The sequence below is a fragment of the Podarcis melisellensis genome (assembly GCF_964234715.1).
Source record: "Podarcis melisellensis genome assembly, chromosome: 10".
Taxonomy (NCBI): Eukaryota; Metazoa; Chordata; class Lepidosauria; order Squamata; family Lacertidae; genus Podarcis; species Podarcis melisellensis.
In genome coordinates, this window is record NC_138542.1 from 75,655,823 (window position 1) to 75,674,439 (window position 18,617).

The 18,617-nt window shown below is 45.0% G+C and overlaps 2 protein-coding genes across 3 annotated transcripts in view; both read left to right on the forward strand.

Moving 5' to 3' along the window:
- The window catches only part of LOC309378710 (uncharacterized protein), a gene marked incomplete at its 3' end in the record, with an annotated part of 74,585 nt that extends 65,567 nt beyond the window's left edge, over positions 1-9,018 (forward strand). The window contains exons 2-3 of one of the 2 annotated variants that reach the window (XM_081927311.1): positions 5,927-6,099; positions 7,647-9,018. In XM_081927311.1, the coding sequence (XP_081783437.1) occupies positions 7,828-9,018 (1,191 nt within the window). In that variant the 5' untranslated portion in view covers positions 5,927-6,099; positions 7,647-7,827. The remainder of the gene's footprint in view (positions 1-5,926; positions 6,100-7,646) is intronic. The other variant, XM_081927310.1, reaches the window with a different exon arrangement.
- Positions 9,019-15,496: 6,478 nt separating this feature from the next.
- Positions 15,497-18,617, forward strand: part of LOC309378732 (uncharacterized protein) — a 60,942-nt gene continuing 57,821 nt past the window's right edge. Inside the window, exons 1-2 of the mRNA XM_081927353.1 lie at positions 15,497-15,556; positions 17,848-18,025. The gene's annotated coding sequence lies outside the window, so the exon portion shown is untranslated. The remainder of the gene's footprint in view (positions 15,557-17,847; positions 18,026-18,617) is intronic.

Here is an 18,617-nt window from a genome sequence, read left to right on the forward strand (position 1 = left end):
GCTTTAAGTTTGTAATGTTTAATGTTTAAACATTAAACATTACAAAACTAAAAACAATTAAAAACAGATAAAATTTCATTTGCTTATTTTCTTTTAACTTATTTCCCAGACCTCCTCACACCTCCCCTTTTTGTATTCCAATTCAAATTATTAGCTCAGCAAATCCTTATTATAACTTATTTCTCAACCTTTACATTACAGCTGGGAACCACTTAATTTCTGTCCAACATCATTCTATCATTCATTAATTTTACAATGTTTCTGAAGATAGTCTTTGAATTTCTTCCAGTCTTCTTCCGCCGACTCTTCTCCCTGGTCTCGGATTCTGCCAGTCATTTCTGCTCGTCCCATATAGTCTATCACCTTCATCTGCCATACTTAAATACTTTTTTCAATTCATTATAGATCATTTCCCAGAAGGCCTTAATCCTTGGGCACGTCCACCAAAGGTAAAAGAATGTACCTTCAGTCTCTTTACATTTCCAACATTTGTTATCGGGCAAATGATATATTTTTGCAAGCTTGACTGGTGTCATGTACCACCTGTATATCATTTTCATAATATTCTCTCTTAAGGCATTACATGCCGTGAATTTCATACCGGTGGTCCACAACTGTTCCCAGTCAGCGAACATAATGTTATGTCCAACATCTTGTGCCCATTTAATCATAGCTGATTTAACCGTTTCATCCTGCGTATTCCAATTTAACAGCAAGTTATACATTCTTGAAAGTATCTTAGTTTTGGGATCTAACAGTTCTGTTTCCAATTTTGATTTTTCCACCTGGAAGCCAGTTTTCCTATCCAATTTATAAGCCTCCATTATCTGATAATAATGAAGCCAGTCTCGCACTTTATCTTTTAATTTCTCAAAACTCTGCAATTTCAATTTGTCTCCTTCTTGTTCCAATATTTCCCAATATTTTGGCCATTTGGCCTCCATATTGAGTCTTTTCAAAGCCTTTGCTTCCATTGGCGACAATCACCTTGGAGTTTTATTTCCCAGTAAGTCTTTATATCTTATCCAGACATTAAACAATGCTTTCCTGACAATATGATTTTTAAATGCTTTATGTGCTTTAACCTTGTCATACCACAGATATGCATGCCACCCAAAAACATTGTTAGAACCTTCTAAATCCAAAATGTCTGTGTTCTCAAGGAGCAGCCAATCTTTCAACCAGCAAAATGCTGCTGATTCATAGTAAAGTTTAAAGTCTGGCAGGGCAAATCCACCCCTTTCCTTTGCATCAGTTAATATCTTAAATTTTATTCTGGGCTTCTAGCCCTGCCAGACAAATCTAGAAATATCTTTCTGCCACTTCTTGAAACAGTCCATCTTGTCCACAATTTGCAATGTTTGAAACAAGAACAACATTCTAGGCAGTACATTCATCTTTATAGCTGCGATTCGACCCAACAAGGAAAGCTTCAAGTTTGACCAAATTTCTAGATCTTTTTTCACTTCCGTCCAACATTTTCCATAATTATCTTTCTTAACCACAGTCAAACCTGTCTCATTCTGAAACCTTTCTTTTTCAATTGGTGTTAAATTTTTCTCTAAGACCTTAGTTTTTAACTTATTCAATTTAAATCCTGCCACTTGACCAAATTCTTGAATTAAGTCTAAAACCCTTTTAGTACTAGATTCTGGCTCCTGTAGCGTCAATACTAAGTCATCTGCAAATGCTCTCAGTTTGTACTGTTTAACTCCGTCATATATACCTTTAATCAACCGGTCCCTTCTAATCATGTTCAGCAGGACCTCCAGGACCGATATAAAGAGCAATGGGGAAATTGGGCACCCCTTCGTGTCCCTTTTTCTATCTTAAATTCTTCCGTCACCACATTATTTACAATTAATTTAGCTTTCTGTTCAGAATATATTGCACCTATACCATTTTCAAAACCTTGTCCTACCCCCATCCCCTGTAGATTCTTTTTCATAAAACTCCAAGAGATGTTGTCAAAAGCTTTCTCCGCATCCACAAATATCAAAACTGCTTTAGTGTTTATATTCACTTCTAATTTTTCCAAAATATCGATTATATTCCTCAAATTGTCAGACAAATGTCTTCCCGGGAGAAAGCCCGCTTGGTCTTTATGAATCTCTTCCATCAATACTTTTTTCAATCTTTTGGCCAAAATGTCAGCAAAAATTTTGTAATCCACATTCAATAACGATATGGGGCGGTAGTTCTTAAGTTGAGTCTTTTCAGTCTCTGTTTTCGGTATAAGTGTAATATATGCCTCTTTCCACGACTCTGACGCCCTTTTCCCTTCGAAATTTCATTGCAGGCTTCCTTCAAAGGTTGTAATAAGTACTCCTTCAAAGATTTGTAGTACCTGGAAGTCAGCCCATCCGGTCCTGGAGACTTGCCCAATTGCATATTTTGGATGGCACCTTCTACTTCCTGTTCAGATATTTTATAGTTCAACATCAATTTACTTTCTTGAGAATTTTTTTGTAGTCCATTTGTCTTTAAAAATCGTTCTATGTCCATTTCTTTCTGTGGCCCTTGTGAATATAATTGTTTATAGTACTTCTGGAAACAGTTTCTAATCTCAGTTGGGTTGTGTATGTTTTCTCCTTCCACTTCTAAGTTTGTAATAGTGTTTAATTTTTGTCTTTTTCTCATTTGCCAAGCCAACAGTTTCCCACATTTATTCGCTGATTCAAATGTCTTTTGTCTCATTTGTTTAATTTTCCATTCTATTTCTTGATTCATCAATTCATCAATTCCATGTATTGTGTTTGATATAATTTTATTTCTCTCAAGATCTCCTGCGACTTTGGTTTTGCTCTCAATTTCTTCTCCCCTTCTTTTATTTTCTCCAAAATTTTATCTTTCCTCTCATTTTGACTTCTCTTCTTTATTGCATTCTGTTGTATCAGAAACCCTCTCATAACGGCTTTACTTGCGTCCCAGATTACTCTTTTTTCGACCTCAGTATTCATATTTATTTCAAAATAGTCTCTCAAAGTTTTTTGGGCCTTTCTGTAAACTTCTTCATCTCTAAATAAGGTGTCATTCATCCTCCATCTGAAGGAGCCAGTTGCTATTTGTTTCATCTCCATCCTTACAGCATTATGGTCAGAGCAAGTTTTGAGGCAGATTTCCACTTTCTTTATCTTTGGTGCCATTCCTCTAGTTACCCATATTTGGTCAATTCTAGTCCATGTCATCTTGGCTTCAGAAAAGAAGGTTCCCTCTCTTCCCAAAGGGTTCCTTATTCTCCAAATGTCCACCAAATCCATATTGTCAGTCATTTCAAAAAAAGGTTTTTGGTAGTCTACCATCTTTGGTGACTACCTGTCTTTGTGCCTTGTCCATGTTTGTAGATACTACTCCATTCATGTCCCCCATCAAAATCAGATTGTAGTCTAGATGGTCCAGTAGGGTCTCATGCAACTTCTTAAAGAATTCAGATTTCCCCTCGTTCGGTGCATAAATTCCTACTATCAAAAATTTCTCTTCTTGGAATTGAATTTCAATTGCCAAATATCTTCCTTGCTCATCTTTGAAGATTAATTTCGATAAAAGTCTCTCCTTTGCATATATCACCACTCCTCTTTTTTCAACTTTGTCAGATGAAATAAACTATTGTCCCAATCTCTTATTAATAAGTATTTTCCTATGTAGCCTCATTACATGTGTTTCTTGTAGACAAATCAAGTCCAATTGTTCCTTTTTTAATATATGGAAAACACTTTTTCTCTTCCGAGGGGAGTTAAGACCATTACAGTTCCAACTTAGAAGTTGCAGAGCCATAGTGGGGTTACTTCGCTTTACCTCCAACTGCTCCAAGTAGCTGTTCTTGTTCTGTCGGTGGTGTCTCTTTCCCTGGTCCAAGGAGTCCAAATGATAAGTTTGCTATGTCTAGTATTCCTTTTTCCAGTGTTCTTGGGTCTTCTCCAGATTCCGCTTCTTTCTGTAGGTCTTCTTCGTGATCTTTCAAAAACTTATCTTTATCGTTCTCTGTTCTTATTCTTATTTTCCTTTCTTTATATTTGAAAGATAGGCCTTGGGGAAATTTCCACCTGAAGAGTATTCTATTTCTCCTCAGTAGGGCAACTAGATCTCTGTAGTTGGTCCTTATGTCCAAAATATGTTTTGGAATGTCCTTGAAGATCTCCACAAATGAATCTTCAATTACCAAGGTTCTTTGGTAGTGCAAATTCAAAATTTTGTCTCTCTCTTCTTTTGTTCGAAAAGTAATCAAACAGTCCCTTACCTTGTTCTTTCTTTGTCGTTTTCCAATTCTAAATGCACTCACTATCTTAAATTCTTCCTTCCCCAAGTCCTGTTGCCAAAAGTCTGTAAGTTCCTTCGTAAGAAAGTCCGCCAGGTTATCCTTCTCACTTTCCGGTACCGCTCTAATTCTCAGATTCTTCTCCTTCCCTTGTAGTTCGATCATGGACAATGTCAGGTCGTGGTCCTCCAGTTTCTTATATGCTGGTAGTATCTTCTCTTGAGCGGCAATTGCAATTTCTTTTGCTTCCTCCGCTACTTTTCGGGTCGTGGCCGATTCCTCAATTAATTTTTCAATAGACTGTGTATTAGAATTCAGCTTCTTTCCCAAGTCATTGATACTTGTAGTGTTCAAATCAATTTTTGCTGAAGCCTCAGCCACCTGTTTATTTGTCTCAGCCACTTGTTTATTTGTCTCTGCTACTTGATTTGCTAAATTTTCCAAAGATTCATTAATTTTACCAAGTGCCTGAGCCAATACATCTTCAGACGGCATAACTTTTGATTTAGTTTGCAAAGCAGCAGCTCCTGATGTGCCTGATGCTCCAGATGTTGAGGCCCTTCAATGATATGTGATATCAGCCCGGTATTGTTTGCCGGACCTAGTAGTTTTTTCCTGTGCCAACTCTAACTTTCCTTTATCATTTGCCATAACACTCTCATGAGAGTCCAAGGTCAATCCCACGCCTGAAAGATTTGTTTTGGAAAGGAATTTTCCAGTGGCTTAGTTATTGTTGCAACAATGTCAATGTTCCTCTAGTTGGACAACTTCAGTTCACAACTCTTTAGAAACAAAAGAACCTTACAAATCCCTTAAATCACTTAAAAGCCATAGTTTCAATGTCCCTAAAAGTTACTTTAAAGTCAGGAGAAAGTTGCTTTAAAATCAGGAGAAGTCCAGAAACACTGTATCTCTCTCGCACAGCTGGTTCGAAAGTCTTTAACTTTTAGCTCTAGTTTGAGACAGGCTTCCCACTGATCGGCTTTTCCTATCTAAAGGCAGTCTGTTCCCAGGTTTTTGAGGCAGCGGGTATAGCTTTCTTTCCCCCTTTTTCATGCAGGTAAAAAATGTTCAAATCTTTCCCCCTCTGCTCCTGCAATCTGGAGTGGAAGCCACTTTTTTGGTGATGGATTTTAAATCTTTACAAAACGTCTTTCAATGTTTCCGCTTTACAGTCTCTTTGCTTTGATCAATCTACAGGCAGGGAAGGCAGACTTCCTGTTTATACCTTCCCGTTTCGGTGCCGAATTTATTCAATTTATTCCTCCAAATAATTCAATTTAAACCTACTCACGGGTAGCTGCTTTAGAGTCCAATTGCTCAGGAAAAGTTCAGCGCTCTCCGACAACAGCTGTGCGGCTTCACTCCACGGAAGAAGCAGTCGACTCTCAGCACCGCGCCACTCACTCCGTCCTGTTCCGAAGCCTTTAAAAAGGCTCTTTTGCAGTTCGGGGGGCGTGAATTGTGCCCGCTGAGTCCCCACACTCACAAGCTTCTCCTGCCTGTGATTCTCGAGGGTCCCCGCTTTGCCGCAGTGGCAGGACCCGATCCCGTGGAGCTAATCCCTCCGGAGCTCAGAGGACCCAGGGGTGCAGAGTCCATGGAATGGCTCTCAGGATTGATACAGAAGTTGCACCTGAAAAGCATTTCTGTTCCTCTTATTCTTTCTAGGCAATGTCAGAGTGACTGACAAGCTGAGATACAACCCATCATCATCCGATGACAGCGACTGCATGAATCTTCCCAGTCAAAGGACCCATTTTCATGATAGACAGTGCCTGGGGCTGGAGGCTCTACACACTGGGTGTGCCTGTGCAGGCCAAAGACTGCCAGTATTAGCACAGGTGAGGTGTGTGACCTTCCCAAATTTACAGAATGTATGTGAATGAGAGTTTGTGGGTGGGATTATAGTTTATGGCAACCCTGTGATTTTCTCCACCCATAACATTTTGTAAGCTAATATTGCAGTAAAAATTCCAAAATAACTACAAAAAATCACACAATAATAATAATAGTACAGTGGTACCTCGGGTTAAGAACTGAATTCGTTCTGGAGGTCCATTCTTAACCTGAAACTGTTCTTAACCTGTGGTACCACTTTAGCTAATGGGACCTCCTGCTGCCGCCGCGCGATTTCTGTTCTCGTCCTGACGCAAAGTTCTTAACCCAAGGTACTATTTCTGGGTTAGCAGTGTCTGTAACCTCAAGTGCCTGTAACCTGAAGCATCTGTAACCCAAGGTACCACTGTAGAAGTTCTAGTATTAGTATTTTCCCCCAGCCGCTCTGGCCAGCTTACAGTACATATAGGTAAAGGTACAGGGACCCCTGACCATTAGGTCCAGTCGTGGCCGACTCTGGGGTTGTGGCGCTCATCTCGCTTCACTGGCCGAGGAAACCAGCGTACAGCTTCCGGGTCATGTGACCAGCATGACTAAGCTGCTTCTGGCGAACCAGATCAGCGCACGGAAACGCCATTTACCTTCCCGCCAGAGCGGTACCTATTTATCTATTTGCACTTTGACGTGCTTTCGAACTGCTAGGTTAGCAGGAGCTGGGACCGAGCAACAGGAGCTCACCCCATTGCGGGGCTTCAAACCGCCAACCTTCTGATCAGGAAGTCCTAGGCTCTATGGTTTAACCCAAAATGACACCAGCGTCCTTACAGTACATATACAAGACAGTAAAACATGAAACATTAAAAACCTCCTGATACAGCTGTCTTCTAAATGTCAGATGGTTGTCTGTTTCCTTGCCCTCTGAAGGGAGGGCATTCCATGGGGCAGGAGGCCCTCTGCCTGGTTCCCTGGAACTTCACTTCTAACAGCAAGGGAACCAGCAGAAGACCCTCGGAGGCGGACCTCCCTGTCCAGACTGAGCGATGGGGGTGAAGATGCTCCTTCAGGTCCACAGGGCCGAGGCTGTTGAGGGCTTTAGGTTGCAGATCTTGCTCCTCCCAGTAGCGTGGGTTGTCAGAACCAGTATTAGCACAGGTGATGTGTGTGACCTCCCCAAATTTACAGACTGTATGTACAAACTGAGCTTGTGGGTGTGATTATACTTTACGGCAACCCTGTGATTTTCTCCACCAATACATGTACCTATTTAAAGCAAAATAAAAGTTTTTTAAAAAAGAGAAGAAGAAAAAGAAAGAAAGGCAGTCTCAGAGGACAACGGTATTCTAAGATCATGCTGTGTTATTAAAGATGATTGAGGATTATTAAAGGTTGCTGATGCATTACTACCATTTGACATCATACCATTTTCATTTCCTAAAAATTGGGAACATGGGGAGGACATGGGAGAATGTAGGAGATGTTGAAATAAGAGAAGGTGCTAATGGAGGTTGATTTGTCCTTTTTTTCTGTGTTCTCTTTCCTAAAACCCAAACAGGATTTCCTTTCTGCCCACTCTGAAAAAGGTGATGGAGAAGACAGAATTGCAGGGGACAGGGCACCTTTCGTTTCATTAGGAATAGCCATTAAAATGTGTGAAATGTGGAATATGCTTCACTGAATGAGCACACATAGTTCACATCAACGAACACAAAAAGGAAAGAACCCATTTAAAAGGTATGGAGTGCGGAAAGAGCTTCTCTTTCAATGCAAAACTTAGAACACACCAGCGGACTCACAGAGAGAGAAAACATTTTAAGTACAGGGAGTGTGGGAAGAACTTCAGTCAGAGTGGAAACCTTAAATTGCACAAACGGACTCACACAGGAGAGAAATCATATGAATGTATGGAGTGTGGAAAGAGCTTTAGTCATAATGGAAAACTTAGGACACATCAACGGACTCATACAGGGGAGAAACCATTTGAATGCATGGAGTGTGGAAAGAGTTTTAGTGATAGTAGAAGCCTTAGATCACATCAATGGACTCACACAGGGGAGAAACCATTTGAATGCATGGAGTGTGGAAAGAGTTTTAGTGATAGAAGAAGCCTTAGATCACATCAACGGACTCACACAGGGGAGAAACCATTTGAATGCATGGAGTGTGGAAAGAGTTTTAGTGATAGTAGAAGCCTTAGATCACATCAACGGACTCACACAGGGGAGAAACCATTTAAATGCATGGAGTGTGGAAAGAGTTTTAGTGATAGTGGAAGCCTTAGGAAACATCAACAGACTCACACAGGTGAGAAACCATTTAAATGCATGGAGTGTGGAAAGAGCTTCAGTCTGAATGGACACCTTAGATCCCATCAACAGACTCACACAGGGGAGAAACCATTTCAATGTATGGAGTGTGGAAAGAGCTTTAGTGGAAATGGAAGCCTTAGGAACCATCAACGGACTCACACAGGGGAGAAACCTTTTCAATGTATGGAGTGTGGAAAGAGCTTTAGTGGAAATGGAAGCCTTAGGAACCATCAACGGACTCACACAGGGGAGAAACCATTTCAATGTATGGAGTGTGGAAAGAGCTTTAGTGAAAATGGAAGCCTTAGTAACCATCAACGGACTCACACAGGGGAGAAACCATTTCAATGTATGGAGTGTGGAAAGAGCTTTAGTGAAAATGGAAGCCTTAGGAAACATCAACGGACTCACACAGGGGAGAAACCATATGAATGTATGGATTGTGGAAAGAGCTTCAATCGGAGTGCACACCTTAAAAATCATCAACGGACTCACACAGGGGAGAAACCATTTAAATGCATGGAGTGTGGAAAGAGCTTCTGTCCGAGTGGAACCCTTGATTTATGTCAACAAACTCACACAAAAGACAAACCATATAAATATCAGGAAAGTAGATAGGGGTTCACTCTTAGTGGAAGTTCAAAATCAACAGACTCACGGACAGGAAGAACTTTAAGAGTTGAAACCCTTCAAACCATCAACAAACTCAGAGAGGAGAAGCAGTTTAAATGAAAAGACTGCAAAAAGTGCTTTATTTATAAGAGAGTGATCAAGGAACATCCCAGGACTCTCACATGGGAGAACCCATTTAGATGTATGGAGTGTGGGACGTCTTCCTCTCAGAGTCCACTCTGAGCAATGAACTCAGCAGGAAATCATTCCTAAAAGCATGAGGTATATGTGACATTCTGGTGTAAAACTGTCTAATAATGAAATAATGAAGGGAACATGTCACAATGGTGAGTATAATTTTAGATGAAAGTACCTTTGGTTTTTGCACCAAACTCTGTCACACACACCCCCACCGTATGATCTCCCAGCACTGCTTCTTCACCAGAACTTCATCGCTGCCTCCTGCCCTGCGCGTTCTGAAGAAAACTTGAAATACTGAAATTGAATGGGAGATTTTCCCCCAAGCCTAATTTCAAGAGGGGGAAGGAGGGGCTGCAGGTAACAGGGAAGTCTCCTGGGGGGCCCACCTTCGCTCATGAACCCCATGGGGCAACCCCAGAGCTCCTGCTCATTCTGGGGTTTGAGGAAGATAGTATTTTACCATAGTCCCAGAATTTTTGATTCAGTCATGTAATCTGGAGTTTTCCCACCAGAGGACCACAGTGCTGTAGCTGCTGCTGTTGTCATGGACTGGCTGGTGAGGGGGTGGGAGGCACCAGTTGGGGGACCCACAAGGGAAGAAGGCTCAGAGCCTGGGGACTGGTGGGGGGATGAGCCGAAAGAGGGAGAAAGGGGAGCAGACCGGAAGGGGAGATGTTGCAAGCTGAGGAGGAAACAGGGTTTGGTGAGCAGGAAGAGGCTGGGGCAGAGAGTAGTTCAGGCTCAGAGGGAGGAGAGGAGGGGGCCAGGAGACCCAGAGGAGGCCGTCAGCTGAAGCATCCAGGGAGACTCCCCGTCCTGCTGCGACCAGCTCCCCTCTCCCCTGGTCTAGAGCACACAGGGAAATCCAGTTCAGACCCCATGAGCCTGTACATGATATTAACAGGTGTTTGGTTTTTTGTCCCAACATGCATCACTTTAATCTTATTGATAATGAACTGTATTTTCTGCCCATTCACCCCGTTTGGAGAAGTCCCTTTGGAGCTCCTTGCAATCTCTCTCTGTTTGAACAACCCTGGAAAATTTGCTGACATCAGCAAACTTTGCCCCCTCCCTGCTCCCTCCTAAGTCTAGATCATTTATGAACAAGTTGAAAAGCCACAGGTCCCAATACTGATCTTGAGGGGTCTCTGCTTTCTGCTCCTCTCCATTCAGAGAAATGTCTGTTTACTCTCCTGGTGTTTCTGAAGGAGGGCTGCCTTCCTGGTGGTGGGATGGCGATGGGCAGAAAGAGGGAGAAAAGGGAGCAGACCGGAAAGGGGAGATGTTGCAAGCTGAGGAGGAAACAGGGTTTGGTGAGCGGGAAGAGTCTGGGGCAGAGAGCAGTTCAGGCTCAGAGGGAGGAGAGGAGGGGGCCAGGAGACCCAGAGGAGGCCGGCTGCTGAAGCATCCAGGGAGACCCCCCCCTCCTGCTACAACCAGCGCACGCCTTTGAGTCTGGCAGTTAGAACTCTTAGAATGTGCGGGTCCCATTTTTCAACCAAAGCAAAAAGCCGCTGGCTTTTCCCCAGGTCTTTCCTGACCTGACAGTCGTTCGTCTTCTCTACAAAGTCCTTCTCACTCTTTATCACATGGGGTCCCAGCAACCCTTTCTGCCTCTTACACGCAATGGAAAAGAGTCCCTTTCCATTTGACGCCTGGCAGCCCAGTGCCAAATCCGGCTGCTCCAGAGAGAATGGAAAGGAACTGTAAACGCCCTTGCGCTCTGACGCGCACCAGTCACTTCCTTCCGGATCTTGGTGCTGCCGGTGCAGCTGCATTTACGAGAAAAAGAGAAATTGGAAACTGAGCCCAAGTCCCTTGCGATCCAAACTGGCCACTTGGACCAGCCTTGGGGCATCTTCCTTGGGAAAAAGGAAACGTTTCAGATCTCAGGTTCCCCAACAGGGAATGAGAGCTTTGATTGGCGTTCTCCCCTTGCAGTTAATTTCCTCTCTAATTGCAGAACCCCAATTCTCCCGTTCTCCCCTCCCCCTCCTAGCTACCTCTTGCCAGGAAGGCTGGGAGTGAAGACCGTAAGCAAAAGAGACAGCCAAGGATGAGAATCTGGGTTGCTGGGTGTTTCTGAGAATCCCGCCCACAATCTTCTCCATTCCTAGACTCACGTCCGCTTGCGCTGCTCCTGGCCATCCCAGGGTCTTTTACTAGATTAATTTATGGCCGGCCTGGGGCTGAAAATAATCTACCAAAAAACTAAATTACTGACAAAAAACCTCACAATGGAAGGGAAAAAAAGAAAGAAAAAACAGGCCTGGAAATTAAAAATAAGGTTAAATACTTAGGAATCTGGTTTTCAAATAAAAGTTTAAATTTATATGAGGATAATTATAGTAAGTATGGAAAGAATTTTTTAAAAAAATATGGAAACCTCTACCAAACTCCATCTCTCACTCTGAGTCTCGGTTGTGAAAATGAATATCCTCCCCAAAATGATTTTCTCTTTGCAAACAATATCCATTTTAGAAGGAATGAATTGTTCTAAGGAGTGGAAAAGGGAAATGTCTAGATTTATATGGAGTGGAAAGAAACCGAGAATTAAACACTAGTCATTAACAGATCAAAAGGAGAGAGGAGGTTTTGCATTGCCAGATTTGCAATTCTACCATGCGGCGGCAGGATTGGTTTGGATAAAAGACAGGATTACACTAAAAGATATGGACCTATTAGACTTGGAAGGCCATGAGAATCGGTCTGGATGGCACGCTTCTTTAATGTACGGAAAAGTGAAGGTCCACAGGGGATTTTTGAGCCATGTGATAAGAAAATCATGATATAAAATCTGGAATAAATGTAAAGGACTATTTGAGCCAAAAGTACCCTTGTGGACATCACCAAGAGAAGCCATATACTCATGTTAGACTATTTACAGCTAGCAAAACTGACGGGAAGAGTTAGAGGAGTATTGAACCAGAAAATATTTGGAGAATGGAGAATATTTAAGGATTCTATAAGATCATATTGTACCAACCACACCATATTAGCAGAACTTGAGTGATACTTGTAAACACAACAAATACTGTTTGTGGAGTAGACGGGAACAATATTAAAGAATATAAAACTGTGAAAAAACAAACCAACAACGGCAGTATAAATAGTACAATGAGAATGATTGGAAGACTCGTTTTGTCACAAGTCTTTTTAATTTAATTAGAAAGATTAAGTTTTTTTATTCACTGTATTTTCTTCTTTCCTTTTTTCTTCATTGTTTTTTCTTTAATTTTCTTTTTTTGCAATATGAGATTCCAAATTCTTTGTATATGTGTGTAATTAAATCAATAACGATTATTTTTAAAAATAAATCAATTTGTGGCCGGCCTGATCAAGCACTGCTTCCTCTGGTTAGCCCTGCTGGAACTACAGTACTTTCCAGACCCTGGGGTCACTACAGGACTGGTGGCTCCTCCTGGCAAATGGCCTGGTGCGCGCTGGATCACCGGTCCTTCCTTGCTCCCCCTTGAATCCAGCCAACCAAAGGTCCCATCTGGGGTGCCATCTGTTGTAAACAAAAGCTGCCCTTCTTCCCTTATGGGGGACACAAGAGCCCTTTATAGAGTCCCTTGTGGGTTCTCCATCGGTAGGAGAAAACAACTGAGGCCAACAAGAGACTATTAAGAAGCAAAGCAGCTAGAAAGCCTGATCTTGATTGATCTGTTGCACGAGGGTGCTCCCCTGAGGAGGACCCCCAACCAAGGTGTGCCTGCCCTTATATAGACATTTTAAATTTCCTGCCCTGGAGCTCCAGACCACCCCTCCATACATCACACATACATCACAGAAGGGGTGTAACCCCAGACCACCCCCCACAAAAATCATACGTACATCACAGAAAAGGCGGTCTGCAACAGAAATGTGAATGTTGTTGTTTTTCCTGCCTGCCAGGTTATCTGATAATGGCTTATCTGATTCCCTTTCCTGGTAGTCTGGCCATTCCTTTGAGATGGTGATTTCCCAATTCCTGAGACAATGGGAAGGTTCCCTCACCTGCTCCCTCCTTGGAGAGAAAACATTTGGTCAGTTGGGGAGTCTAAATGGTTTCAGGACGGTCTTCCTGAGCTGCTCCAGACATGTGGTGTACATATCTATGTATGTGTTTGGTTGGTACATTTATGAACATTTATTATATATACAAGACATTGTTACGGAAAATCTAGGTGCTCTGCCACCCGGCTCGTCGGACTGAGTCCGTGGGTCCCTGCGGAACAAAAGGAGTGCAGGCAGAGACTGGAGCAAGTTGGAGAAGATCCACGTTTGTTGTGCAACAGGTTAAAGGCAAGATTGAACTCCGAGGATGGGGTGACATGAACTTTTAAAACTTCCCACCATTACCCCAGATACAGTTCAAAAGCATCATCACAACATCATTGCTAAATCACGATTACATCAGAAAAGGGGTGGGTTCTACAGGATTAACATATGGAGGAGGGAGGGGGAAACATGCAGAGTTGAAACATGTATTGAAAGGCATGTTCTGAGTACTGGTGGTAAGAGAACAATGGGGTCTTAGTTTGCATAGTCTGTCACCTGGCCGAGCCTGGAGGAAGGGCTAGACTGGGTGATTTGGCATCAATGAGGTCTTTCCTGGGTGACCGTGACCTCCCGCTTGAGGGATTATGGAAGGTACTGGGCAGTCTTGAAGTCCTGAGGAAATTGAGCAGTTTGGCATTGAAAGCAAGAGAATCGGTGGTACGGGTGATTTTGTATGAATTTTTATATTTTTTTAGCCCTTTGAAAGAGTGGCAGCTCATTTGGGAAACGAATTGCTACATTGTATCAATTTTGACGGGCTTAGCAAGGATACCAGGTGTCAGTCCATGGTTCTCCCCGCAGGGAGCTGTCAACAGCTTGTCAGAAGGTGAATGAGGCCTGCAGGAGCTGACACTGCAGACCAAATGCATTGTGCTGATTGGCTGGAGGCTTCGTTGGCTGCAGGCTGATTGGTCAGGACGCTCCTGTAGGCAGATAGTCTGTTCATACATAAAATACGCTCCTCGCTCCTCCGGTCTACCCAGGGAAAGGGAAAGGGCACTTTATTGGGGGGCTTGGGTTTCACGTGGTGTAGTTCAAAACAGTGAGGGGGCTGAGGGGTCCTTGTAGGGCCGGGCGCCCTTGAGGTCATCGCCTCGAACCCTCTGAAGGCTTCTGGGAAAGGGGTTGACAAACATGCCCCCCCTTCCGTATCAACCTTAATTTTTTTTATTACATGATTCATCCAGTCCAGCCTTTCTCATGATGAATTCTGCATCTACGTTAAATAAGCAGGGAGACAATTTAAAGCCTTGTCGTCCTCCTTTCCCAATTTTGAACCAATCAGTTATTCCATATCCAGTTCTAACTGTAGCTTCTTGTCCCACAAAGAGATTTCTCAGGAGACAGATGAGGTGATCAGGCACTCCCATTTCTTTAAGAACTTGCCATCGTTTGCTGTGGTCGACACAGTCAAAGGATTTTCTGTAGTCAAAGGATTTTGTGAAGCAGAAGTAAATGTTTTCTAGCTTTCTCCATAATTCAGCACATTTGCAATTTGGTCTCTGGTTCCTCTGTCCCTCTGAAATCCAGCTTGCCCTTCTGGAAGTTCTCGGTCCACATACTGCTTAAGCCTGCCTTGTAGCATTTTAAGCATAACCTTGCTAGTGTGTGAAATGGGCTCAATTGTACGATAGACGGATCATTCTTGGGCACTGCCCTTCTTTGGGATTGGGATTCATGTGTTGCAGGAAACACATGAACTCCTCTTTGTCCTCAGGAATGTAATCATGGGGAGAGGAAAGGAGGAACCGGGCAGGTGACAAGAAGAAGAAGAAGAAGAAGAAGAAGAAGAAGAAGAAGAAGAAGAAGAAGAAGAAGAAGAAGAAGAAGAAGAAGAGTAGTAGTAGTAGTAGTAGTTTGGATTTGATATCCCACTTTATCACTCCCCTTCAGGAGTCTCAAAGCGGCTGACATTCTCCTTTCCCTTCCTCCCCCCCACAAACACTCTGTGAGGTGAGTGGGGCTGAGAGACTTCAGAGAAGTGTGACTGGCCCAAGGTCACCCAGCAGCTGCATGTGGAGGAGCGGAGACGCGAACCCGGTTCCCCAGATTACGAATCTACGGTTCTTAACCACTACACCCCACTGGCTCTCGACAAGACACTCAGGTTACCACCACAACTCCTCCCTCAACCCCTCCTCTGTGTAATGTGTCAATGATGTAGTCATGATGTAGTCTTGGGGGTGTAGCATGGGGGATTTGTTGTTGTTGTTTAGTCGTTTAGTCGTGTTCGACTCTTCGTGACCCCATGGACCAGGGCACGCCAGGCACTCCTGTCTTCCACTGCCTCCGCAGTTTGGTCAGGGGATTAGCAGCTAATAAAAGTTGGGGTCTTCTTTTGTTGGGGGCTTCCATCTTGTTCCACCTGGGGGCAGGTGGGAGTCCTGTGGAGACAGTCTTCCATCAAGACCAAGCCGACTGGCTGCTCTTTTGCTCTCCTCTTCCTGGCTGGTCTCCTTGTTTCTGGTCCAAGGGATCCCTCAGAATTTGGAATCCGCTTCTGGCTCCAATTGTATCGGCTGCTTTGCTGAGCCTCTTGGCTGTTGTGCCTGGACGGGGCCTGTGTCCAGGTGTAGCAGGAACCCCCCCACCCCAATCATTCTTTTTGTATAAACTTCACACACACACACACTACATACGCCACATTTCTGTTATAAATTCATAGAAAATCAACCATACATCGGATTTGCACTGTTCCATTTTTATTTTACTCCATATGACAAGAACTAACAAAGGGGGTTGACTTAGTTTCCTGGGGGCAGGAAACTGCAAACTCCCCTTTGTCTCCATGGGGAAGGGGGAAGGGAGGAACCAGCCAGGTGACAAGACACTCAGGTTACCACAACTCCTCCCCCAACCCCTCCTTTCTGTAATGTATGCCTCCCTCAACCCCTCCTTTCTGTAATGTATGCATGATGTCTCTGGGGGTGGGCTTGATCTAGAGGAGGGGAATTTCAAAAGTTTTTATAAGACCTTTCACACTATTCTTCTGGGTCTTTCCTCTCTCCTGCAAGTGAGGGGAATACCCTGTTGCAACAGTTCAATAAAGACCAAGCCTACAGGCTGCTGTTTTGCTCCAAGTTATCCTGGTTGGTGTCTGTGTTTTGTCCAAGGGAGCCCTCGGATTTTTCCTGTAACACAGGGTCCTTGTCCTGGCCTGAGTCAGAGGCTGGGGTGGGGAGCTGGGATTTGGGGGGGGGTCGCTTAGCTGCCCCCCCCCGTTCCTGGTTTGAACAGCGCCAAGACCTAAAACACGGAGGGATCTAAGCTCATGGCGTGGGGTGGGGGAGGGGAGGATGTTGCACTTGTGGGGGGGGACCCCTCTTTGCAGCCGGATCTCCGGGATCAGCCCCTCCCCCGCTCTCCTGATCCAGAAGGAAGAGGGGAGGGGGAAACCTTCTCCTCTCCCCCCTCAATACTTTCCCTCCCCTCCCGACACATCCTCCTCTCACTCCGCCCCCACAACCCCAATTCCCGCCCCCCATACGTTGCACCCCTTCCTCCTCCTCTTCCTCCTCCTCCTCCAATCCGGCTTCTGCTCCAGGAATGTGGGGGGTGAGCCCCCCTCCCAAGCTGGCTTCTTCTCTCGGAAGTGGAGCTTCCACTCCGGATTGCTGCTCTGCCCCATAGCTCTAGGGGGGGGGGCGCTTTCGGAAAGGGGAGGGAGGAGGTAGGGGACCCCCCCCCATGGATGTTGCAGGAAAGGAGAATCGGAAGCGCGAATAAAGCGGTAAAGGGGTCGCGGGGGGGGCGGAGAGGGGGGGAAAGGACCCAGAGACCCCTCCAGCTCCCCCAAGCGCCTTCCGTGGGGCCGGGATCCCGGCACGCCTGCTGCCAAGGGGCGGAGATGGGGCGCCCACCCACGAGGAATACCTGGGGCGCGGAGAAGCGGGCCAGGAAAGGGTTAAGGGGTGCGGGAGGCGCCTGGATAGAGACCCCCCTGTCCCTCCCTTGCTCCTGTTCGGGGGGGCCCCTAGGATGGAGAGATGGGGGAGCAGGGCGAGGTGTCAGTCACGCCGGAGTGCAGGGGAAGCTCCGGGAGAGAGGGAGGGGGGAGGATGGGAAGCATCCCTGGGTCAGGGAAGGGCAGCACTGGGCGGGGGGGGGGGAGACCTGTCTTTGGGGAGAAGTCTCCATTATGACGCCCACGATGAATCTCCGGAGGGGCCGCCTTGGCTTCTCTCTCCCACCTAGGAATTGGCCACCCCTTCAAGGCGACCAGAGAGGGATCCCTGGAAAGTGGGGGTCCTGTCCCCCCACCCTTTCCTTCCTGCAAGCTCCATCCTCTTCCCACCCCATAAGCCCCTGCCCTGTCCAGACACAGCCATTCTGCCCAGTCCAACCACTGGTCCCCCTGGAGAGGAGAGGAAATCCCGAGAGGAAGAGGGGAGGGGGGAGGCCTTCTCACCCAGGAAACAGCCAGAAGCCTTTTCCTCTCTCTCAGGCTTCCATCTCTATTGTCTTTTCCACTGAGGATGAGGATAATGTACACCTGTCATCAGAAACGGGTGCAGAGTCCATGGAATGGCTCTCAGGGCTGATAGAGAAGTTGCACCTCAAAAGCATTTCTGTTCCTCTTATTCTTTGTAGGAAATGTCAGAGTGACTGACAAGCTGAGATACAACCCATCATCATCCGATGACAGCGACTGCATGAATCTTCCCAGTCAAAGGAGCCATTTTCAGGATAGACAGTGCCTGGGGCTGGAGGCTCTACACACCGGGTGTGCCTGTGCAGGCCAAAGACTGCCAGTATTAGCACAGGTGAGGTGTGTGACCTCCCCAAATTTATAGACTGTGTGTGAATGAGAGTTTGTGGGTGGGATTATAATTTACGGCAACCCTGTCATTTTCTCTGCCCATAACATTTCGTAAGCTAATATTGCAGTAAAAATTCCAAAATAACTACAAAAAATCACAAGATAATAATAATAGTGCAGTGGTACCTCGGGTTAAGAACTGAATTCGTTCTGCAGCTCCATTCTTAATCTGAAACTGTTCTTAACCTGAAGCACCACTTTAGCTAATGGGGTCTCCTGCTGCCGCCTCGCAATTTCTGTTCTCATCCTGAAGCAAAGTTCTTAACCCAAGGTATTATTTCTGGGTTAGCAGACTCTGTAACGTGAAGCGTCTGTAACCTGAGGTACCACTCTAAAAGTTCTAGTATTAGTATCTTCCCCCAGCTGCTCTGGGCAGCTTACAGTATATATAGGTAAAGGTAAAGGGACCCCTGACCATTAGGTCCAGTCACGGACGACTCTGGGGTTGTGGCGCTCATCTCGCTTCAGTGGCCGAGGGAGCCGGCATACAGCTTCCGGGTCATGTGGCCAGCATGACTAAGCCGCTTCTGGCGAACCAGAG